Genomic DNA, 19,309 nt, shown 5'->3' on the forward strand with positions numbered 1-19,309 from the left:
AACGATCTTTTTCTTAGAAATCTTGATGTCAAAATATTACAGAATTAAGATTTTTAACAGTAAATATTTATTTATTGCCACCTGATGAAAGTGCATTTTGGAGAAAATAATGTCAGCTACAACGAGTTATACAATCTGTGTGTCTTTTTTTTGTTTGTTTGCTTTTGGGGGGTGTACATTGGAATCTAATTCCTTACAAATGGAGGTATTAAAAGAAAATCTGAACATTAGTCGTTACTTCTCTAAAAACCAGAAGCTACAAAGTGATAGATCTATCCACCAGCAGAGGTTGATGTTTGTTTTTTACTGTACAACTAATTTTATTAATATGACAGAGGTACTGAAAGTTGTGTTTCTAAGTGTTCACAATGCTCATGTGATACTTTTTTTTAATTGGTTTTTAAACTTACTTGTTGCTTCAGTACCAAGTTCTTCACTCCTTCCATTACAAACTGTGATCCTGTATTCATAACACGTGAAAACAGACTGAAAAACAAAATAAAGACGATGTGTAAGATTCTTAAGTTTTATGCTGACATCCAATTCCCATTAAAGTTAATGGGACTTAAGTATGAAGTCATTCAATTTGTCATGAAATATATTCTTCGAACCACATGGCAACCAAGTATATGGGAATACACCTATAATCTAGCAGTTAGATCCTCACCTATCACAATAGGAGTCTTGAATTCTAGTCTATAATCCATTGAACAGTTTGTTTTACAACTTCAGTAATGCAAGGATTTGAGTACTCCTTTCAAGTGGGTGTCCTAATCACCAGAGTTAACAGAGATGCTCAGTGTTTCCAACCAACCAAACAGTAATTTTTCTAAGTGAGACAGCACTGGAATTCTCTCTAACCATACTGCACCACAGTTTCCTTATGACAGTGACAGTGCATTCCTGAAAGTAAAGTTGGTAATGAGGATTCAAATCCTCTCAAGCACGGGAGGACCCAAGTCCCATACCCTGTATCCCGTATGGGATATGTATACCCTTAGCCCAGTCATTATCTTTTCTTTTCATGTCTTGAAATAAATAATTACACCTTTCAACAAGCAGACAGATACCCAGTCCAGGACATCCTAATGAAAAAGGAGAGAACCAGTTTTGAATACACAGGACTGTTGTTATCTTCTGCCATTGATTAAATAAGGTTCAAAATGATGGCTGTCATAGATCCATTTCCTGGTGCCGAATTCTCCTGTGAGAGTATATTTAATGTGCAGGTGCAGATATCACTATATTAAGTTACTTTGTGGATTTGGTCACAGATGCTTTTATTTTCTTGTGTGTAAGTCCTATGCACTGTTAAGGGGAGATGAGTGCTTGAATTGTCTGTAACTTAAAACTTTTTACAAATAGAGAAATGTTTTATTCTGGGCCTTGTATAGCACTAATCACACTTTCAGTACTACTAAAGTAGGTTAAAAGAACCCAAAGGCTTACAGAAAAATAATCAGAAGCATACCCCAAAGGTTTAGGTGTAGTGTTTCCATAGCTGGTTGGAGCTGAAGCCATCTTAGTGAAAGCCCTGTGAAAGCAGGGATAGAAATCAAATGCTTATCTCATGGCACATACTGCTGTAGAATGTTCATTCTGGTCATCTGAAAGTGAAAAAACTTCTGCTTCTCAAACTCTTTCAGGAAGTAACTATTTATTACATGCACCCCACTTGTCTAGAAAGACAATAGTTAAGGAACTGTAAGGAATTAGATTTTATACTTAAAAGACAAGATTTTGATACCACATAAAACTAGAATAACTGAAAGGCAGCATGGCCCTCTGGTATGAACCAAAAAAATTTGGAGTCTGAGCTAGCACAACTTTTCATTTAATTCAGTAAGTTGTTTCTGTCTTGTTTGATTAAGTACACTATTATGTGTCATGTTCAATAGTGTTCTGGCATTACTGGAGTTTAGTTTTAAAATAAGATTTGCATGTATTACCATAACAGTGACAGCAAAAAATTATGCCAGAGTAAATGTTTAAGGATAATTTACGATGTATGAGAAGTAACACATAATTCTTTGGTAACAATGCTGAGTTCTGTAAAATTACCCAGTTATAGCCTCATGTAGGAGAAAAAAGAAATTACTTACTTCCATTGTTTTATGTAGCTCAAAGGAGCAAGATTACAACCTGCATCCGTCAATGCTTTTTTATACTGCTCCAAATCAATCTGAAATTATGAAGTGGAGAATTGCAAAAGGTTGAAACTACTCTTAACTCTCTTTATGCGGAAAGACAAGATATCCTTATCTAAATATTAAATAAGCAGTGTAAAGTTATAGCATTAACCAAAGTTAAGAAGTAATTATGAGTCTTAATCCCATTTCCTACCAACTATGAAAACAGAACTTGGAATGCAATTTGCTATAAGCAGCTCTCATTAAACTGAACAGTATTTGTGGAATTAAATCCTGTGCACTTTCAGATATGGGAACAGTCTTTTATATCAGCATCTTTAAAAAACTTATCAGAATAGTGGTTTCTGTAAAATGTCACAACAGCAAATAATAAAAATGAAGAGGAGTTAATACACATTTATGAGAATACTTTCTTTTTGCCTAACCCAACGCGCATTTTTTCTACCACATAATGTTTCTACAGTATAATAAAAATCTTCCTTGAAATTAATCATCATAAGTTCAAAAGAAATATTAATAGTTTCCCAAATTATTCAGATATTGGCACACGAAGCATTTCTCCTTTATTCATCTGCTAGTCAACTGACCCAATTATGCTTGAATATACAAGGATAGAGTGAAGAGAGTCATATTAATATTTTGTTTTATCTGCTTCTATTGAGCAGTAGAGCAGAATAATAGAAAGCATGCCAATATGTGTCTTGCAGTAACTCTGAACTAAATATTTCAAAAGATAATCTTCCTTCTTACTACTCATTCATATCCTTTGAAATGGTGGCTAAAGCTTTGTGAGCAGATTCCCTGATAATACTACAAAATTTATTTGAAGTTTTAATATTTCCTGGGCATTTCATATGTCGCTTCAAAAAGAAGGAGAAATACCTATTCAGTGCTGAAAAGATACAGAAAAATCCTGTGTGGTAGAATTTGGTGTTGAAAGCTGTAAAGAACATACATACCTCTGAAGGTGCCTGAGCTGAGCTTATGTAATAGATAAGAAATAATCGCATTTTGTCTTCTGGAGTTCCCGCTGCAGTGAAAAAAAAAAAAAAATTAGAAAACTACAATTGTAAATACGCTGCTATGTTAATTGCTCTTTAGTAATAATATATATGTACATTCAGACCTTCAGTTATGACAATAATTGTTATCTATTACCATGGCTGCCTTCAGTGTATAAAATGATAGACATTTAGCACTTTTATTAAAAGTTGGGTTAGACTGGCTCACTGTTTCTGAAAGTTTACTTACACTTCCCCCTTTTGCTTGTAGCGAATATTAATCTTCAAATAACATATTAAAAAAGTTATGTAGTGGCATTACGTCTTATTTTATGCAGGGATTAGCAAGGAGTAGATCCATGAAAGAGAAGACTAAAGAAAAATCACAAAAGTAAAAGCCACAATACATTATTTTTTAGCTCTACAATTTGTTTATGCAGCCCTATGGTTGACTGTACTGAAACACTTGAGAGCTGCAAAAGCACTTATGTGAACTTTTGGTCAGGAACAAAAACCTGAACTTCCAACTCGCCTTCAGGAAGGATTTCACTTCCTGAATCATCTTCTGTCACACCACTTGTTAGAAAAAAACCACTGCTACAAATTCTTGGGAAGCATTATCTATCAATGGCAATCAAAATTCATCTCTGCCAGATCAAAACAATGATGCGGCCAACCCTGTGTTACTTGGACTATAACCTACTACAGCAGATTTGGAATGCCATCTACTTTTTTCTAAAAGACAATCACTATTAGTAAAGACCATAGTGTCAAATGAAGATTTCAGAAGTATAGCTTTTCAAAACATTTCAAATTTGTAATCCAATACTTTGTTAAAAAAGCTTGCTACCTTTAGATATAGTACAACATTTTATAAAAAGGCACTTTCTTGTACTTGTAGGTAAGAAAAAAGAATTTTTTCTGGGTTTTTGTTTCACACACCACCACCCCCCATGGAATGTGGATCATGTCAGCAGGGGATCATCTAATATAATCTGCAACTTTTGTTTATATGTGAGCATGTATTTAGCTTGGCAGAAGTTAAGAGTAAGCGCTGTCATAAGGATCATTTATGACCTGGTACAATTTTTTCTGCGAAATAAGTTTTATTAACCTTTACTAAATACCAGTAAACCAGAAGATCCAAGAACTGAAGAAATGTTATACTATCAATCTAAACCAAAAGCCAGCTTTCAAAGTAGACATCCACTTGGAGTTCATTTGGGTAAAAAAAACCACTTTAAACATTCTAAATATACAGTGTAACTGACTTGAAAACTTGTTTCCAGCTTGACAGTTTATAGCTTGTTTCAGTAGTCTGCTGATCACTAAGTTTCAGTTTCAACTGGAATACACTGGCATTCAATATTATATTATTTCCCTCGCTGGGCCTATTTACCATGTCTACAAAACTAGAAGGTTTGTGCTCACAAGAGTGTAAGTGGTCTCACTTACACATTAGTGTAAGTGATATTTTGTCTTACTAAAAGATAATAAATTTTAAAAAATCTGTGATTGTATTGTGTACACTTTACTAAATCTTAGGAAAACCACTTTGTTTGGCAAAAGTACTTTACTCTTGACATACTAATGATGTAAATCATAGCTGTGATAAACAGCTATAAAACCCAGGTCAGTTGCCTGTAAAATGTTCACTAGTTTTTTCTAGGCTATGCTCTGTAACAGCATAGAGTGGGGGAGTACTAAACCTTCTGAACAAAACTTACCTTCGTAAACCTAGAACAGAACAATTTTATTTTCCACTCAAAAACCAGCAGGCAGCCTTAGGGCTACTGATTAACTACCAGAGGAAAGCAAAATCAGTAACTCTCATTTTATCACCACTCTAGGATACAATATCCACTGAACTGGGAGACAGCTAATAGCCCTGAGTGGTAGATTAGTACAACATAGTAAGAAATGGGAGGCTGAAGCCTGAAGCTGTTAATTGGTCAAGTCTAAGTGTTTTTGTGAAGACCTCTGCAGATATCATTGTCCACAAGACAAGTATCCCCACAGCTAATGCAAACAAATCGTTTACCACTAAAAGCGTTGGAAGACTTCATGCATCATTCCTTCAAAATGTTTTCTGCTGGTATTTCTCAGTGAAACACACAACAGGAAGCTGGCCAGTTTTACAATATAGCATGCCCGGAAATCCTTTTGTTACGTAAACTTATCTTAAACCCAGGGAATGTATAGGAAATGCCAACATGCTACTGTGAACACCTGAATACTTAGCTTATGAAAGAAAACTCCAGCTTGGAAATCTAATCTTTCTCTTGTGTAAAACCCAAGAACTTTGCTAATAGGAATGCTGATATGATACATCAGGCTTGGAAAACAATTTGCTTTATACTGCTATCTAAAAAAGCATAGAAAATGTGGATTCAGGTAAAAAGTAATTGAACTGGTAGGAAATACTAGCAAGCATAATAATTTCTGTTTTCATATCTAAGTTCACACAAACATAAAAGCTGAAATCAAAATAGTACATGAACAATTAATTCTGAACATGGAAAAGGACTAGTTTGTATTGAGGCTGAATAGAAGTACAGATTACACATATTCTTATTAGCTTCATATTAACAAAGATAGCCCGCACTGAATTACAGATTGATGCCTGACATCAGATTTCCTGAAAGTCTGTTAGTTTCTAGACCTGACCCAATATGGGATCTGTAAAATTTTAGCTCAGACTTCTACTAACCATATACTATTTCTTCTACTACCTTTTGATTCTATAGCACAGACACTAATAAAAGATTTTTTAAAAATTTCAGCAGGATTTACATATACTCTTTCTATAAATATGAATCATTATACAAACTCTAAGCAAACATTATGTCCAGTATGTAGCTACAAGACTACACATATAAGCATGCAGTAACAAAACATTGTCTTAAAGAGCATACTGGGAAAAGAGCAGAAACCCTGGGTCTGTAAATGCTTGAGGTTTGCCAACATACTTGCCAATACGCAGACAGGCCAGTGGTCATAACTTAAGTTTTACAATCTTGCTCTGCAGGTTATTTTGTTCCAGCCAACTGGTATCAGATCATACTGAAATCTGTCAGAGGGTTGTGACATACCTCAGGTTGTGAGAGGCTGAAATGAGAGTTGATGCTATGATACTATGAAAAGCTGAGAACCCATTCTGGACTCAGCCTCCTACAGAAAGACCTGTAGTGACTACTGCTAACAGAGACTCTGAGTATCACCCAGTGTGTAAAGCTTTGTTATGCATGAACCATGTATGAAACAGAAACTGGGATGCATTGCTCTCACAGCAATGAAAACAGACATTCCACAGCTGGGTCAATGCATGCAAAATTTCAGGTGAGTCTCTCAGTGAACTGGCCAATTTATGTCTTGCTTCCCTTCTCCCATCCATTTTTTTCCCTCACACAAGCAAGAGCTACCTATGTTACAACCCCTTGAACTAACCAAATTCTATGAAATGCCCTTTCTCATTCTGTTTGTGAGGTCTGTATGTGTTATAAAACATGCAGTAGGATTTTAAAGAATCAGTATTGTTCAGACCACACACAATTCCATGCTCTACTAATAAACACTGGAGAAGTACAAGAGTTAAAATATTTTGACCTTCAGAAACAAGGAGTTAGGAAAGGATTTTAGGGGATCTTCAAAAGTTGCCAATATTTTGGATATTACTCAACCAAAATACTAAACTCTCTAGACTGCTACTAAAAATCAATAAAAAGCTGTTTTCTTTACAAGTATTGCACAGCCTGCACATAAGCTCTTTACCAATGCCCTGAAGACTCAGCAGGTACAGATTTATTGTATATCTCAACAAATTTTATACCAAGTTCATATTTAAAGTACTTACCATCTGGGTCAGAAATCATGTCCAGAAGTGATTTATCCAGAGTGGATTTGCTCATTATTTTTTCCTCATATTCAAAATACACATCCAGCTTTCGACTCTGTTTAAAAGTAAGTGTTAGTGTTAACATCTATAACACTGTGAAAGAGTATTTATTTCCTCTTTAAAAAGGTATATAGATTTAGTTATCTAGACCATTTTTAAAAATTTATTTTAAAATAAATTTTCAGTAAAAATAACTAAAGCTGTAATATGCTTTTATTAACGCTCAGAAAACTGATGGTTATGTAATTCTCATATTAAAAGTGAAAATGCAAGTTAAGTAAGGGATGTCTGACATGCATATATTAAACCAGAAGAGGAGCTTTTGTTTTCAACTATGGTTTTGCCATAGCTGAAAACTACATGCCATCATACATAGTGTTATGCTGTAACAGGAAAAAATAATGGTCAAGTGAATATTAAGTCAAATTTATGCTAAACCTCAAGTCTCTCAGTCAACAAGGCAATTACTCAATGCAGATAAATGTGGGAAATTCCTAAATATGATAAGGCATCATCCCAGAGAAAAGTTGGCAACTGCCAACTTGAGCTAGTACTGAAGTAACTACCTCAGATCAAAAGCTTGCAATAATTCATTCACACCAAAGATGGAGAAGACTTCATAATTAGATTATCTTGCTAACACTGGAAAAGAAGTCTCTCATTAGACAATGACACATGTAGATGAAATTGTGAAAACCATTTTTTGGGGAGGATGGCACAGGGACTGCACAAAATTAATGAGGCACAAACTTTATGGAAGACATCACATGGCCATGCAACTAATGTCTGCATTGCAATACATCTGCACCAATACCCAAGCTTTGCACTTCTCGACCATCATATCATGAACTTACAACCTAAAGACAGACAAATGCATTCCAAAACTTACTTAAAAAAATTCTGTTACATCACAGATCATTATGAGCATTTGAACATTAAAATGTAGCATCACAACAAATGTTACAACTACTCAGCTTACAAAACCTTAATATCTGGTAACTAACTAAATCCTGGTGTTTGGACACATTCAGCTATGTATTGGCTCAAAGAGGAGGCTGGCAGAGTGGATCTCCATCTTGTTGCCTTGGAAGTGTTTCAGCTCCACATCATACCCATTGGGAGACTGAAATGATATTGCCAGAGTGAGGCAAGAGCCACTGGGGCTTTTCTTGGGTTAAGAGATTCAGGAAATTTTGCCTGACAATGCCAAGGCATGCAAAAGTGCTATGGCACCTTCTAACCCAGCGCAGTGGTGGTTGTAACAACAGCAATGTAAAAACTTCCTAAGTCTGGTTTTCACATGTTTTGGAATTCTACTAAAATTATTCCTGAGATCACAAATAAGGAAATGGAATTTTAAAGACCAGTTATTTCATCACCACCCCAAAAAAAGGAAAAAAAAAAAAGGTACTTCTCTAGCCTAAGGTTATTAGGATATTTCACCTTTTGAGTATTGTAAGTTCATCAAAAAAAGAGTTGGAGATGAGAATACAAAATAAAAGAAGAGGTACGTCACAAAAATATTTTAATATTGAAAGCCTTTGGCAATCAGCTTATGATGCAGTTAGCTATATAACACTTGCATTTCTCATTCACCATCTACTGAACTCATTGAGAGGAGCAGTTGCTTGCAGAACAGCAACTTAACTTAAAGCCTTTGTGGAAGATTGCAATTACAGCTTAGAAAGTAAATTACCACAAAGAGTGCTCAAAAAATGACCACTTGCTACTTTCAGGGGCAGAAGGATGTCTTCTGCTGTTTGTCATAGCAACTACAACTACGTATAAGGTGTATGAAGTGACCAAAAAAAACCCAAAAGGGCTAGAGCTTCTTTCAAGCTATATTTACCTTGAGCTCATGTCAGAAGAGTAGTCACAGCCAAATTTTGGTAGTTAAGCTACTGTAAAACCTTGGATTAATCTTGTATTTAGCCAAAGTTAAAGGGATTATCAGTGGTGATGTTACACTAGTTTACAGTCTGAATAGAACTGAACTACCAAGCCTTTTTCCAAGTCCTTACTTCAGATGCAATTTGGTATCTGGCACGTCAGACATGTTCTGTGACTTCAATTCTACAGCATCTTGGAGACTATCTGTGTTATAGTTTCCTTAATTCTCTCTAGAGAGATAAAACTATTGCAAAGAAACTACTACAATTTTTCTAGTTTTTCCATTACATTTGCTTGCTTTTTGTATTTTAACTACATTTATATCTCCTTACATGGAGCTAAATTCAATGTTTTTAAGTTTAAAATATTTTTCCCAGACAAAAGGCATCCAACAAACAAAGGATTGTCTTGAAATGTGGAAACTTAATCCTATTAAGATAAATATATTATTGTTGAATTTGGCAATGCCCATATTATCTTAGCTGGTGATCTGTTTAAGACAAATTTATTCAGATGGCATGTAAAAATGTACAACATAAAAAAAAAGATTCATTAATTCATTATATTTGTCTACAGATCAATTTTTAAATAAAATTATGTAATTCAAACATGAGATACTTTCAATTGTAAGAACAGATTTACAGTTGTTAACTTATTGGGAGCACAAACTAGATAAAATTCTTCTCAACCACGTGCAACTTTATGACTCTTTGACTAAGACGGCTGAGCAAAACAGACTAACCACAGCAAAGAAAACTCACTGGTTGCATATACTTGCTATACTTTGAGCCTAAACTGAAACATTAATGGTACATGTACATACTCACCCTCTTAAAAAATTTTGGACAATTACTTTTCAAGTGTGAACTTGACACTCTTTGGGAAAAAAAAGAAACCCAAACTGAAAATCCTAAAACTCCAGGTCCTTTATTTCTATCCACAATACGGACATCAAAGGTAAGCAGCAACGTAAAATTTTTGAGACTCTTTTTGATGCAACAAAAGCACGAACTAAAGAGATGGATCAATATGGTGAGTCTATTCAGCTGCTTCTTCACTAGATAACTAATGAAGGCCACTAGCAAAGATGTTAATTGGGGCAATATTTTTCTAATACTAGTTCACTAGGAATTAGATGGACATCTCATAAAATTTAATACAGATTACTGAATACCCTTAAACACTACTAGTTACCTTTTCACAGATTTCCCAGATATGTCACATCAATGAGACAGTTACTTGCCGAAGAGCCAGCTTGTCTAAGAAGTGCTGATAAGAAGCAGATGTCCCATTTAATTTAAGTAAGTACAATTTTCCTCACTCAATTGCAAACTCACAGACAAGCCAAGAGGAAAAGCTGGGGATAGGAGCTAAACAATCCTGTAGATTCATAAAAGAAGACAGCAAAGAAGAGGTTCTTATGGGTGCTAAACTGGCAAGCAACGTGAAGAAAAATAATAATAAAAACAATAATAGAATCAAGATGCATTTACAGTTATTCCCTTTCTGCCTCCTGCTCTTGATTTCCTAGTATGATATCTTGTTCTACAACAACCTGATTCAGTAGACCTTTCTAGCTGCCAATTCAGGGACAGGACCTGTATTGCAGTTAAAGTGCTACACTTCAGCTTGCTTTGTCTTTTTTTTTTTTTTTAATATATTTGTGAAAGCTTTCAACTTAGTATCTTTAGAAACAGGCTGTTTGTAAGCCAAAACAAATTTGGGAAATTTGGGAAAATTTTAGGAAATTTTAGGGAAAATTACTGAAGTGCATGGGAGTCTCTCCCTGAGCACTGTACTTCAAGATGAACACAAAGTTCCTTCTTTTTTAAAGCAGAGAAGTGGAAGCAGGACCCGTTGAAATCTCTTAGAGGGTCATTTTTGTAAGGACTTGTTGGAGACTCTCCTATTGTCTTTACAGTACAAAGGCTCTTCCTTTTAGAGAGAGAGAGAACATGCAGAAGAGAAAAGAAATTTTCTAAGAATTTACTGGGAGGAATTTCTCAAAGATACTGACAGAAAGCAACCAGAAATAACAGCCCCCAGAATGAGTGAGGTTGGTCAGGTAATTATAGTGTGCTCCTATCAAGAGGAAGAGAAACTCTGGGAGAAGGCTGAAAGTGGCAGCTACAGCCAGTTCCCTTCGACTGAACTGCACAGAATGATGCCGGAAAGGTCACTGTAACTGAACTCAGAAAAAGCTGTTGTTTACTGGAAAGTCACTCAATTATCAGTTCTCAACTACAGAAAAACAGCCTGGACCACTGTGACACACACATTTCACAAACACATACCACTTCTGTTCACACGGTAAGACAAAAATGTAACCTCATTTAAAACAGAGTAGTTAAAACAGTGGAATTCCTTTACAAAACACGAATTTGATAATTTGAAAGACTATTGGAAATCCCAGTAATGGAGTCAATCGAAGTATCAGGCCTTGAGATCAAGCAAAATGGGAGATACATGATAAAAAAAAACTATGTAGGAATTAAAAAATAAAACCTTAAACCAAACAAGTGTGAGTAATCTAAGACAGATAATAATTCACGTAAGTCTGCCACTTAAATTCCTGTATAGAATTCTAGCAAGATGTTATCTAATCTTTCCCCCTCTCCAATTAATCATTTTAGAAAAGTGTATGTGTACACCTTTTCATATGCCATGATTTAACATTCTTCAGTAATCCTAGTATTCATATTAGAATGACACGCAAAGATAAGCATTACTTAAAGCTCTAAAACAGTTAGAAAGATACATAGAATTCTAGTCCTAAATCTGTTATTTGTGGGGTACAGTCCTTCAGTCACCAGCTTCTTCAGAGAAAAACAATCAATGCAAAACAAGCAGCATTTGTTCTAAGCACTGACAATAAATACTTGATGGTTCACTTAGTGAAAAAAGTGATGCATTCTTTCCATTATTTCACTAAACACTTAGATATGCCAGAAAACTGCCAGGACCCCTGAGTATGTGATTAATTTCTGGTTTCCTCTTGCTGTGTCTTAGAAAATGATCCAAGAGAATGTAGAAAGCAGCTGTAAACTGATCACTAAAATATGACCACAAGAAAAATTAAATTCACTTAGTATATCTAAAGCAGGTGTCGTAGCATTACTTGCACTGATTCTCATATATGTAGTGAAGAAAAATGCTCTAATACTTCATGTAACAAAAAAACCATAATGGACAATGCAAACAGCCTATTTTAAAGTACAAATGTGCCTCCAGATTATTTTAAAAGTGAAAATACAGTAACCTGAAGAAGAGCATGGTGTCTCACTAGCTCCTCATGACCAGGCACATGCCAAAAAAATTCTCTTTTACCCTAATCTGGTTTAATTATTTAACTGTATAAAAAAACCTATTAACCACAGCCTCATGGTGCCATCAGAATGCCTTTAAAAAGTACTGGCTGAGATATTGGCCTTTTTGAGGGTATTTTTGAGAAATCCATTAGGTATCATATCATCCTGCATGTTAAAATTCCACAGCTCCAGATAGAAAGATACTTTTGGTAACACTGGAGAGTGAAAAGAAGGGGGAAAATGGACAGGACAAAGCAGTTGGAAGAAACTTTACATTCATTCAGTGAAATGGTTTTAATGTGGGTAAATTCCAACAGAAAAGTATGTGCTTCTCCATTAGTTTGAGTTTAAGATATTTTCCTAAATATCTGGAGATGAAGTAAGTTATTCGTTCTAAATTAAAAGAAAAGATGATACAGATACACATATCATTGATATATTGAAGAAACTCCATGCCCATTTGTCTCACAATCTTCTTTGACAGCTGTACAATAAGAAGGTAAGGAGCCTGAGCACTGCACAATACCAGAATTAAGAATCATTTATGGAGAAACGGTTCACCACTCCCCCGGGGAACTCTCTAATAGCAGGCTCTCTGTCAGAGGAAAGAGCCTAAGGGCCAGTGGAGTGCTATAGCAGAGGGAACCTAAGGTAATCCCTTTCACCTCGAAGTAAGAGAAGACTGTGTCACTATCACCTAATGGAGAATGAACAAGTGCATCTGACTCCAGTCCGTTGCCAAGAGGACACTGGCAATCAAAACTGATGTTATTGCCATTCCATATCCTGCTCTGAAACCTGGCATCCGTCCAACAAATAATATATAAACTACTACTGCTGTAGGCTTGCCATTACTGTCTCAGTATCTTTCTCAGAAAAGTGAATTTACAGACAAGGCATCAAATAAAATATTGACATTGTCAACTTCTATTTTTTTTCAATGGTATTAATGCACTACTTTTAAATTGCCAGATACGAAAATTGACATGCCTAATCCTGCAAAAGCGCATAAACTAGCCCCTACAGTAATGAGCCAAACGGACACACTTATATCTCTGCCCCAATTTTATACATATGTAAAATTCATTTATTCATTAAAATTCAGAATGAATCCTTTGTTCGTTTATAATACTTAGTTTAAAAAAATTCAGTAGCAGTAATAACCGAGGACAGATCTTACGCACTTTACAAATGTTAAAGTTAGCTTCAAAACACACTGCCTTCCATGAGTAATAAATAGCATGGGGTAAAATTTTCTAACTACTGATCTTCAGTGAGACTTGGTGCTTGAATCACTTTCAAAAACAGAATTTCAGTGTTTCTGAAAGTCTCATCTATAATTTCTGTTCTCATACTGTGAAAGCAGATCCATCTTCCAAGTTATCCTAGTAGTAACCATGATCTTTACTTGATACTGAAACTGTTTGCAAGTTCTCTGATACAAGAGCAGCAGACTTAAAACTGAAAAGGGCACAAACATCCTTCTGAAGTGCTTGAATTATGCACAAGACATCTAACACAGACCCTGCCGAAAAGACCAGTTTAGTAACTTGCATCATTATTGCCACACCTCTGGGTATCATTTTCATTGCTGAACAGTAAACAGTACCCTTCCAATAAACACACACAGAACAGAAAATTGCTTAGACTGAAGTCACAGCATTTTCTGTAAAAGGTAGCACAACTGAGAAGGCTCACTTTCTTATCTTACTTCACGTGCTCAAATACATTTCTCCAGGTAAGGAGCACTACTGATAGAAAACTGAAGTTGGAGAGCAATCATACCTTTATATGCTCCAAAACGGCTGTTGCAACATTTGTATGAAGATCAATAAGCCTCTTCTTTTCCAGAAGTTCTGGAAGAGAGCTGAAGAGATTAAATACAAACTAACCTGCTGAGTTGCAGTTAGTTGAATTGTGTATTGTATACAGTCGGTACAAAAAAAATTACAGAATCATAGAACAGTTTGGGTTGGAAGAGACCTTTAAAGATTATTAAAATCTAAGATTATAGAATACAATAGGACTGGAATTAAAAAATTATTAAGTATAGATGTAATGATTCTCATAACAGAAGGATGTTATCCACATGTAATAAAATAGGTTTTTACCTTGACTAGCAAAAAATACACATAATGTGGGTAATTTCATATTCCTATTGAAAGCTTGTGATCAACAACAGATATATGCCCTGCTTACCTAAACAAATAATCTACTAGAATTATGGCTTATATAAGCAACATTTAGTTAATGTCTGATACATATAAAAGTGTCAATGTCTGCTAAATAATAGTATCTGTCAAATAATATAAAATAATATTAAATAATAATATCTGTCAAATAAAACCAGAACATCTGGATGTCCTGGAATTTGTCACAGGTGCTTCTGCATAGAACACAATTCTCTATGCAGGATTACATGATGGAAATCTTTTCTTTTGTAAAATGGGAAACTGAATGGTTAAGTTTACTTCGTAGAAAATTTTTTACTTAAGGTGTTGTGATCTACATGATTTTCATTGCTGGTACTTGGGCATCACATGTATAGAAGACTGCTCAGGGTCTATACACTTTCACTTTCAAAAGCACTCCAAACAGTCAGTGTCTTACTCAGTTTAATAATAAGCAGATGAGAAGGCACTTAATGACATTGACTACATGGCCTGAAGAACCATGCAGTTAGGTAACCATACTTTCTTTCCTCCTTTAAGCAATTATAAAATCAATGTTACCTATGATGATTGGCCATTAATGACCTTATAGCTGGAAGGTGATTAGTACTGACTTTGTAAAAGACTGCATTTAAAAAAAAGAATGAAAAAAAAGACAGGAGATCCTCTATGTTAGAACCTCTGTTTTTTAATTGCTAATAGATATCCCAAAGTTTTCTAGAAATTGTAAAGCCTAAGACAACTCTGAAGGGTATCTTAATCCTGCTAGCAGATGATGGACAACAAAACAGCAAAGCCTAGTTTAATTCTTCCAAATCCAGATCTTCTAAATGGAAGATCTTAACAGTATTTGGACTTCTCAGCATAATTCTGAAGCTTAGAGCTGAAATGTTGCAAGAGTTTACTGTGTTATACACTTTTCTGAAGGGGGATAAGATCTTCCTTAATAATGCCAGATTACAGAAAACAGTCATATAGAGGCTAACTGAACAGTAAAATTTCCTGATGAAGCTTTAGTCATATGATTTTATTTTTTTGGCTATTAGTTTAAAGCTTTTGATGCTTGTCACTTTCATACCTTGCTGCCTTAACCTGAAAACCAGCATCATGAGAATATCTACAGAACTTTAAAACTTTGTAGGGGGAGCTTGGAAACATCTGCTCTGATCTGTCTGATCCATCACACATCCTTTCTAATTCCAGTTAAATTCTAACCAGGGCACAGCATACAAAACAACTTTTGAAACTCATAGAGACAACTAACTAATGCAGACACATGCTAGATTTCACCAGACACTGGGCATATCACCCCATCTATCCTCAGCATAATTATTGTTCCTTCTTTCTTCTGATTGGGGTCTTAGTGAAAAGCAGCAAACTGAACAACTCACTTCTCCAAGGCATCAGTGGAATGAAAAACAGATTTATAATGAGGAACAAATCTAAATCTCAGACTTGCAGTTTCATCCATGGTGGCTAGGTCTCCAAAAGCAGGAGCATAAATTTCCCATGCAGAGTTCTTGATGACTATAACCTTGCCAACAGATGTTACAGTAACTACATTAATCAAAATGTAATTAATTACACACTGTACAAAGCAAGCAGATACCTCAGGTAGTGGATTTCACTAACAATTTTTTTAAGGAAGGAATGCAGAGGTAGGTAGTTGGATTTTTCTGGTGGAAGCATGTAAGCAAATCTATGATGCACTCAGATTATTCAGGTTTGCTGAGGAAACACTCCAAAGCCATGTACAGAAGGCTAACAGACACATGCTGTGGAAGTTACAAGTGCAAGTACTTGTCTAGGACATTGCATTAAACTCTACCAGAATTATGAAGCATTTAAACTCTACTATTGAGCTGAATAGCCTACTTTAAAGCTATTTATTTCAAAGGACATTAAAAGAGAAATGACAGAAAGAATTAGAAATGGTTCCCAATTAAACAATAATGCATTATTGATTACTTACCTGACAGCTGATGTTAGCTTAGCTGTATTATCAGAAAGCATACTTATTGCTCCTTCATCCTCACCCTCTATACCCTGGGTTTTGGGGAAGCATTTGGAAAGAAGAATAAAACCAGTCATAATAAATACAAAGATCACACATGCAAATACAGTCAGTGCATTTAGAACCTATTTTCTCATAATGACATTAATGCCTGGATAGTGCTTTACAGTTATTATGGAAGTTATATAAATGTAATGCCAATAAACACAAGAAATTGAACCTTCTCATGAAATAGGGTACTTCTATTATGCCTAAAATTCAGCATATGCTGATAATTTTTGTGTGTGGGGTGACAGAGTGCGCTAAGCATCTCTACAAGTCCTATTATGTTTTACATAAAGCACATATAGGTGATAAAACTTACCATGATACTTTTAAGTCTTTTGACTTCATCTTCTTGGGCTCTGTAGGATTCCAGTTCTTGCTGAACAGACTCAGCTACCTCTGGAAAAGGACTAACACAATACTCTGCATTAGGCTCAGTTAAATCAACAAATAGAAACACTAGAACCAGACAGCTTGCATGATCAAGAAGATCATGAAAACGTTTTCAGAAATATCAACACACAAATCATGCAAGAGTATCAAATCAGTGAAAATAATGACATCTTACTGTAGGTTTATTTAAACTTTCTAAGATATATTCACTGCTTTCGATATTTTTATATAATTTTGATAAGAACAATTTTGTGCTCTGTAAAAAAAGCTAATATACAATTAACATGGACAACGAATATTGAGAATGATCATTCCTTAAAAAAAACCCACCAAACTTCAAAAATATTTTCGAAGAAGCTTAAAAATAGAACTACCATAATATGAAGAATACTTAGAATTTATATTGACTAAATTAATATAAACTCTGTACCTATACAGCTTACCTGCCCTTATGCTTTTGCCAGAATTTATCAGAGGCAGTTAAATCATAGGATTTCTTATTTTTTTTCTTAGGTCTAGCACCTGCTGGAGAACTTTCCATTCCTGGTGATTCTTCCAAGTTAACTCTATTCAAATGGAAATCCTAAAAAAAGAGGAATCATGTAAATATTTGACAGTTTTTAATTATTTAATCAGTCTTTTATAGTCAACCAATTATCTTCCAGAATATTTTCTAAAAAATATTAACACAGCTATTTATCAGAACTTCATAGGAGGGCAGGAAAAGATTTACTAACTAACTAGATAACAACAGCAGCAATATAAGAACTCCGAAATTACTCACACTTACTGAAAAAATACCAAAAAAAGCAACAAATATTAAGCAAAGACACCTGATTGTCTCACATGCAAGCAATCTTCTGACACTGAACTCTGAACACCGTTTTCTGTACAAAAAATAAATTCTTTAGGAATAACTGAGGTTTAACAACTGACCAAAACTTTAAAGTAACAGAAGTGTCTGTGTTGCAGACAAAAAGTGTTTCTAAGGCTGAATTTCACTTCCACAACTACAGCACATGTATCAAAGCTGCAAAGAAGCTCATGACATCAGCAACAGGAATATGCACTGTGCGGACTATTTAGCTACACCTTCACAGCTCTTACACCATTTTTTCAAACACTAGTAAAATAGTGAGTGCATGATAAAGCAACAGTTTACAACAAAGCTGCTATTTCTTCATATAGCTTTTCTTCCTCCACAGATGCATGAACCTAGAAACTACAGCTTTTTGCTAGATGACACAGTTATGGTCACATAATATGTCACCACACTGCTCCCTATATGTCTTCTGGCTGCTTCGCCCATTACTTTTGCCAAGGACAGCTCTGTATTTTCTGCAGCGCACATATTCCCTCCAGCTTCAACAAAGATTAACAAGTACTCCACTCGCTGACTTTGTTCTAACCCTCTTCAAGAACATTTAAAATTTCAAAGGTGCTCTCTGCTTGGCAAATAATGATAGTCAAATCTTCAACTATACAGAATCTGCCATGCATTTTTTAGAATAGATTTTTTTTCCAGAAATAAAACTCCACTTTATTATGTTCATTAAAATATACAGAACTAGATCACTGTAAGTGAAATAGTCAAACAAAATTTTTTAATGTTTCTAGTTATCCCTTGGCAGAGTTCACATTTAAAATGAAATACTATAAATGATCCATGCCAGAATAGAAACAAAACCAAGTAGCTACTCAAAGGAAGCACATGCAGTCAATGAGCACAAACTTCATCTTACAAGACATGTTTAATGTTTCAGCAAAAATTTTTCAAGTATATATGTACCATAAAAACTGAAAACAAAATCATTTGATTGCAAATTCAGCTGTAATTTTTAATGGAGATCTATGTTTTGCCTCAATTTAACTCACCAGTGACCTGAGTTTCCATGTCAGTTCTGGCATTGACAGGGAGTTTTACCAAAATGATCCTTATTGATTAGTGTTCCTCCTTTCACCTTCCCATTTTGTCTTTATAAGGCTTTCCATCCATGCCTCCCATTTTTCTGTATCTACTCCTGAAAGGTTTTTTATTCAGAAATGGGAATCTCCTCACACAAGCCTGTTTATGTGTAGAAAGACCATGATTATAATCCAAATGGATGCAGCACACAACTTTGTGGCTGGGTTAGCATTTAGTTCAGCACCCCACAGAATTCCTGGACTATTGTAACTGACAGCTTAAATGAAAAACGATTGATTTGAAAGTACAGTTTACATAATCATCAACTTGGTAACACATTCAGAGTTACAGTTTATGGCCTTTTAAAAGGCTACTGTGGTAATTTCATGAAATATTATGCTCAGTATGTGAAGAACCTGGCATGCTTGCCTTTAAGGTGAATAACTTGACTGTTTTGGAAATTAAACTTTTGCCCTTGACATGGAATCACAGGCCACTTGGTTGCAATTTCACTAGAAAAATTCATAATCCTATCA

At 35.0% G+C, this 19,309-nt stretch overlaps 1 protein-coding gene and 1 long non-coding RNA gene across 5 annotated transcripts in view; one reads left to right on the forward strand and one right to left on the reverse strand.

The window, feature by feature from the left end:
- Window positions 1–19,309, reverse strand: part of LOC104322887 (sec1 family domain-containing protein 1) — an 80,564-nt gene that overhangs the window by 16,071 nt on the left and 45,184 nt on the right. For all 4 annotated transcript variants that reach the window (XM_069784053.1, XM_069784056.1, XM_069784054.1 and 1 more), the window contains 9 exons: window positions 17,311–17,450; window positions 16,794–16,884; window positions 16,388–16,461; window positions 14,030–14,111; window positions 7,005–7,101; window positions 3,110–3,180; window positions 2,103–2,182; window positions 1,472–1,534; window positions 411–486 (listed from right to left, as the gene is read on the reverse strand). In XM_069784053.1, coding sequence (XP_069640154.1) covers window positions 411–486; window positions 1,472–1,534; window positions 2,103–2,182; window positions 3,110–3,180; window positions 7,005–7,101; window positions 14,030–14,111; window positions 16,388–16,461; window positions 16,794–16,884; window positions 17,311–17,450 — 774 coding nt within the window. The remainder of the gene's footprint in view (window positions 1–410; window positions 487–1,471; window positions 1,535–2,102; window positions 2,183–3,109; window positions 3,181–7,004; window positions 7,102–14,029; window positions 14,112–16,387; window positions 16,462–16,793; window positions 16,885–17,310; window positions 17,451–19,309) is intronic.
- On the forward strand, window positions 6,378–14,009 carry LOC138685484 (uncharacterized). The gene is made up of 3 exons (XR_011324753.1): window positions 6,378–6,490; window positions 10,141–10,237; window positions 12,729–14,009. It is a non-coding gene; the product is annotated as an uncharacterized lncRNA (long non-coding RNA).

This window comes from Haliaeetus albicilla, chromosome 5 (genome assembly GCF_947461875.1).
Source record: "Haliaeetus albicilla chromosome 5, bHalAlb1.1, whole genome shotgun sequence".
Lineage (NCBI taxonomy): Eukaryota > Metazoa > Chordata > Aves > Accipitriformes > Accipitridae > Haliaeetus > Haliaeetus albicilla.